Here is a 6,000-nt window from a genome sequence, read left to right on the forward strand (position 1 = left end):
TGGATCAGATGTCCTGGGATCCCTATCGCCTGAACGCATAGGGAGGGGCCTCCTCCCTGGAGACACCCCTGGCGGTTCCCCACCCCCCCATCTCCCCCTTGGCAAGTCCCAGTTTAGTGCCAAGTGAATGCATGGTGGGTCCACTTTGCATGACGGATGCATCCAAATCCGCCCAAACCCAGGACTGATGCAAACACGGGGACTGTCCTGCAAGACACTCCCTTCCGGGTCAGCCAGCACTGTCATTTTCTTTCCCGAGACACAGAAGCTATGCAACTCCCAGCACAGCCACGGCTATTCTTAGTGCACAGGGATCCAGAATTAAGACAGAGGAAGTGCCAGCAGCCTCGGTGGTTTGGGAACTTCCCTGAATACGAGGTTCCAGCCACAAAAATCCCACAGCCAAGAAGGACTCAGCACTGGGGATGGTGAGAAACAATAGCTTATGCAACATGGGGCCAGGTGCACGCGGAGGGGACTGCGGGCGGACAGAGGCTGCTGGGCCCTTGCCCAAACCTGCCCCTGCCTGTGGGAAGGAGGGGGTAAGGTGCCTCAGGGCACCCCACCCACGAGGCACACAGCCTCTCCTGGAGAAAACAGGAGCTAGCAAGTTGGAGATGAAGAGGAGGGAGAGCTTGGCTCCGGAGGCAGGGACATTCAGCTGCTCTCTCCCGATGTATCCACGGCTCTAGGAGAGCCCCCAGCACACAGTAGGTGCTCAGTCAATGCTCACTGAGTGCACAGGTGACGGGTGCCTCACGCGCACGGAGCTGATCAAACAGTCGCCCCCAGGACTGCACTGAATTCTCCCTGTGTCGTGAAAACTGGGGTGTTGTGGTGGGACCAGGATAGGCGGGGGACGCTGATGTTCCCGAGAGGAGGGGCAGCCTGAGCAGGACTCCATCTCCAGGCTCCCGCCTGACTGAGCCCTGGGACTATTTTAAACTACTCACGGACTGTCCCCAGGCCTCCCCCAAAGCACCCCCGCATCACAGCCCCTCCCTGGAAGCTGCACCGTCCAGACCAATCTCGGGGAGACAGTCAAGTCCCAGAGAGCATGTGGTGGAATCCAAAGGTCTCCCGGCAAGGAGCTCACCCTGGTCACCTCCCTCTGGACCTGTCGGGACCCCTCCTGGGGTCCAGGCCCTGTGGGATGCTGGGTCTGAGCACATACCATCCCTGACCCACCCAGAAAAGCACCTGTCCCAGCTGTCACCACCAGGCGAGCCTAGATGGCTGAGGAGTGAGACTTCCAGAGGCCAGGCGCTCAGCTCCGGTGGCCTCTGCCCAGGGATAGGGAGGGACGGAGACCCTCAACCGCGCTGGGATGTCTTCGGACCAGTGTGGCCGGCCCAGAGCCTTCTGGCTTCCTTGCTGCTCCTGGAGTAGGATGGTTTCCACCCTCTCCGGGACAGCCCCCAGTCGGCTGCGGAAGCTCCTCTGTTCAAACCCCTGCAGGGCTCCTCCCACACACTCAGGTGGGAGTTGAGGGCTCTGTGTGAGCCGTACCCCCCACGGGACCCCCGTATCCCCATCCATGGTGGTCTGCCCACTGCTCCACGAGCATCCAAGCTCATGCCGCAGGGTCTTTGCCCAGACACTCTCCTGGATATGCTAGTTCCTTGCTCAGAGGCCTTGGCTCCAAAGCCACCTTATCCCAGGAGAAGTTCTTCCGGGCCTTTCTATAACACAGCAGCCCCCTCTTCCCCTTCTCTGCTGTAATTTTCTCCGTGGAATTGTCGCTACTTGAGGTACGTGTTTGTTCTCTGACTCCTACACTAACATGCTGGCTTCCCAAGAGCAGGCTCTGCCCCTGTGATGATGCTCCCTGATCTCAGCACCGAGAACGGTGCCTGGCAGGTGGTGTGTGTGGGATGAGCACTGAGTGGACACACGAAGAGCCTGCCTCCTCTCCCCAGGGAGGGCCTCTCTGTCACAGCTCACCATGCCCCGACTGCCACATAGGGGCCTGCGCCCACCCTGCACCAGCGAAGAGTGGATGTGGCTGCACAGGAGAGAAAACCTAAAATGACAAGGGCGAAAACACCTGGGGGCTGACCCCCGCATGAGGATGTCTGGGGCCAAGCAGTCCGGCCCCGCTGTGCTGGGGCTACCAGAGAGCCAGGCTCCTGGCATCTCTTTGCTCCACCACCTTGATGAACGGTTTCCATCCTCAGAGTCACCTCATGGTCCAGAATGCCAGCTGGAGCTCCAGCCATCACAACCCCATTCCAGACAGCTGAAAGGAGACAGGAAGGGCAAAGGGGCCTTCCTAGCTGCCTGCATACCTTTTAAGAAGTTTCCAGAATCCCTCCCACACTTTTCACCGATCCCATCAGCCCTTTTCTATCACCCCCACTTGGACAAAGCCAGGGTTCCCGTGAGATGATTGGCTGTGTGCCAGACGCCCCCAGCCCTGCTGAAGCTCCTGTGCCAGGGAGCCACTTACCATGAGGATGCGCCGATAGCTGTCCCGGTCGATGCCCCAGAGCTTGAGGTCTGTCTTGGCTTTCACGGTTGCCGCCCTGGGGGTGCCATAGATGAGTGCCAGCTCCCCAAAGCTGCCCCCTTCGCTGATGCTGGTCACCCACTCTCCGTTCACATACACCTTCAGGGGACAGAGTGAAAAACGTCAGAAAAGTCACGGGGGATGTGTGGGGTCACAGTGGCCCGTCTTGCACCGGGAGCCCTCCTCCATGCCCACCAGAGGGGGCTCGGCAAGAAGGGAACATATGGCCACAGCCCCCAGGCCCCCTCGCCCACAGGCACAACTTCCCACCACCCTGCCCAGGCCTGTCCTGGATCTCTGCCAGCCATGCTGCCTGCCTCACCCCCAACCCTGTGCAGAGCCGCACGCAGCTGGACCAGCACAGTGGCGCCCTCTGAGTCTCCACCCTCCACAGGCAGTGAGACGGGCCCGCGTGGGAAGCGAATGCACCGTCCAGGGCTCCTGGTCTGTGCAGAAGGCCTGCCTGCCTCCCTGGCCGGCCTTCGATTCAAGTCCTCATCGGCCTTGGATGGGTCTCGGGGCCGGTCTCCCCAGCTGCACACAGTGGGTCAGACTCGGTGCTTCCTCAGGCACCCCTGCTGACACCCTCTGGGGCTCTGCCCCCGGCCCACCCTCATGGAGCCATGCTGACGGGGCCTCCCTGCCTGGGGCCGCAGCACCCAGCTCCCGGGGCCTGGGGTTGGTGGAGTCGCTGCCGGGGCGCCGATGAGGCCCAGCTGAGAGGGGCCCTTTCAGCGTGCGTGGGCGGCCCAGCACAGCGCTGCCACTATGCATTGACCCTGCACGTTCCGTATCGCGCAAGAATAGTACAGATTGTTTATTATGCGGTGCCTATGCAGATTCCGTTACTATAAATTGACACAATGCAGCTTTATTCCCCCGGCGTGTCAATGAGCTTGAAGAATAGTGCCCATTGCCAAAATGGGTACGCGTCGGGAAAGAACGGACCGCGGTGAGTCAGGGACGCCATTCTTACTGAAATCAATGACTCATTATCTGGGCAATAACTGAGGCACAGAATCGCGTATCCGCAAGAAAACACCATGCAGGTGATAACTCCGTAACGCAAGCGAGCGAGGGTCCCGGGGACCCGGCCGACCACGAAGCTGCGTGGGAAGGAGACCACAGCTGCAGAGAAGCAGCCGCCAGCAGGGGCCTGCACGCGTGTCCCCAACAGCCTCCGCCAGCCTGGATGAGCACAGAGCGCATGCTCCTGGGCCTGTGTTCTCGTGCTCCCCCAGGGAGGTCAGGCCACTAGGTCCCCAGCTTCCACACGACGAAGCTCTCCAGGAACAGGAGGACAATGTCCCGTCCTTCCCACGAGGCAGGGATGCATGATCCAGGAGTTTTAGGGACCACAGACAACATCCTCCAGAAGCTGCGCTCCTGGTCTTCTCAAAGGGGACCGAGAGACTGTGGGGAGGGGGGTGGTGACAACTTCTCAAGGGTCCTGGCAACCCAGCCCCCGGCCAGCCTTCCCCGCACTCTGCTTCGCTGTGAAATCCTGCCCACGGAGGTCTGACTCACAAACACCCATGTGCCTGGATCCCAGCTCAACAGCTCAGTGACGTCGGCACTGCCCCCGGGACCCCTCAGGTGACAGGTCCCCTCCAGTGACCATGGCTCCACGAAAAAGAATCACAGGGTGCGTCCTTCTGTCGCTCCAGGTGTGAGCTGTTGGGTTTCGTGGGCGCCCGTCCTGTGGGGGGGACGCACGTTTCCTGCGACTTCTCCAGGGTGAGTGCCGGGCACTCCTGTGTGCGCAGGTGCTGCTAAACACTGTTCCCCAAGAGTTGAACCAAATGGCCCCCTGACCAGCACACACTGCACGTCTTCCTGGGGGCCTCTTCAAGTCGGGGCGGTGACGGGAGCTTGGGAACGTGGGTCAGTGGTTGGGAGACTCTGCCTGACACGGTAGTCTGGGGGGGTGCGGGGGGCCTCCCCCTCACACCTGAGGGTCACAGAAGCCACCCACCTCGAATGGCTGCTGACAGGGGCAGGACGCCCAAGAGCAAAAGAGCACAGGCACCCAGGGGACAGAGAAAGGGCTCAGCAGAGCAAGCAGGGCAGGACCCAGGGGACCTGGGGGACCTGGGGCCCAGAGTGCATCATCACCAGGGGCCGCCGGGGACCCCCTTCCTGCCCAGAAGCCCAGGCCTCGGAGAACTCCCTGCGACGCATCAGAGAAAACCATTGTGCGGAGCCCCAGACAGGCCCAGGAACACACTGCAGGCCGCCCCACGGAGCACAAAGGGGCCATCCTTCTCAGGACACTGGCCTCTGTCACCGCGGCCAGTGCAGCACTGGGCCCCACCCCAGCTGGCACGCAAAGGGGTTACTTCTTGCTTTGTTTCATTTTTTGTTTCTTCTTCTTTTAGAAGAAAAATGGTGGGAGGCCCCACTGGGCTACACTTAGGTCCCACCATCGACAGTGACTTCTCTGGCTGAACCCAGAGCTCCCACCCGGCTATTCTGCATTCGTGCATTCATCCATCCATCTGTCCGTCACCCCCAGTGTGAACTGAGTGCCCCTCTGTGCCCTGCACGTTCTAACTGCTGGCAGTCACCAGGGGAAGGCAGGCGGGTTCCTGTCCACGGGGACTCCAGCCGGGAGAAAGACAGCAGGCACAAAATCATACAAACACACATTCATCATGAAGTGCGCTCCGGGCATGAAGAGAACAGGAGGCACAGCGTTCAGAAGACCACAGCAGAGACTGTGCGTGGAGGGCTCTCCATGAAGGAGAACTTGAGCCAGGCCCCATGCATCCAGGGCCAGCGTGCAAAGATGTGGGAGAAGGGTGACTGAGGCAGAGGACAGGGTGTACAAAGGCCCTGGGGCCACAGTGAAATGGAGGGCACTGGATGCCACATGACCCAGCAGGGAGAGAAGCCCGGGGGCAGGAGCTGGGGTGGGGGAGGGAAGGGCTGGGATGTTATTCTAGAAGCCAAAGGAAGCCACAGAAGGTTCTGGCACTTCATCAGGTTTGCGCTGTGACGCTCCCTCTGATGGGGCCACCGGAGCGGCGAAGGAGGGGGAAGTCACTCAACAGGCAGCTGTGGGCAGCAGGCTCAGCAATCCCACTGGCTGGGTCAGAGCCCAGGGGCCGAGGCCCAGTGACCGGCGTGGCAGCAGGTGGCTAAGACGTGGCCCACACTGGACAGGCTGCTTCCGCTCCACGCAGAAGGAGGTGGAGATGGTGATCGGACCAAAGGCACAGGATCCTGCTCAATCAGATCCCGAGCTGGGGCCCCAGCATCTGGAGCCTCAGATGCAGACCGGGGCTGAGAGAGCATCGTCCACATGGCGTGCTCGCTGCCTTGCTCCGCCACCTGCCCTCCCTGACCTGGGCATCTTGGGGCAGCGCTCTGCTCCACAGGAAACAAAGACCGGCCGGCAGAAACCGTCTGGGCAGCGGAGACAGAACAGCAGGGCCCAGAGTTATCCGTGTAATCTCAGCAGGCGGGGGGGGGGGGGGGGGGGGGGGGGG

At 61.2% G+C, this 6,000-nt stretch overlaps 1 protein-coding gene across 3 annotated transcripts in view; it reads right to left on the reverse strand.

Moving 5' to 3' along the window:
- The window catches only part of PRKAR1B (protein kinase cAMP-dependent type I regulatory subunit beta), a 76,862-nt gene that overhangs the window by 22,812 nt on the left and 48,050 nt on the right, over positions 1-6,000 (reverse strand). For all 3 annotated transcript variants that reach the window (XM_032394106.1, XM_032394107.1, XM_032394108.1), the window contains exon 7: positions 2,450-2,608. In XM_032394106.1, coding sequence (XP_032249997.1) covers positions 2,450-2,608 — 159 coding nt within the window. The remainder of the gene's footprint in view (positions 1-2,449; positions 2,609-6,000) is intronic.

This window comes from Phoca vitulina, unplaced genomic scaffold, assembly GCF_004348235.1.
Source record: "Phoca vitulina isolate PV1807 unplaced genomic scaffold, GSC_HSeal_1.0 scaffold79, whole genome shotgun sequence".
NCBI classification, from domain to species: Eukaryota; Metazoa; Chordata; class Mammalia; order Carnivora; family Phocidae; genus Phoca; species Phoca vitulina.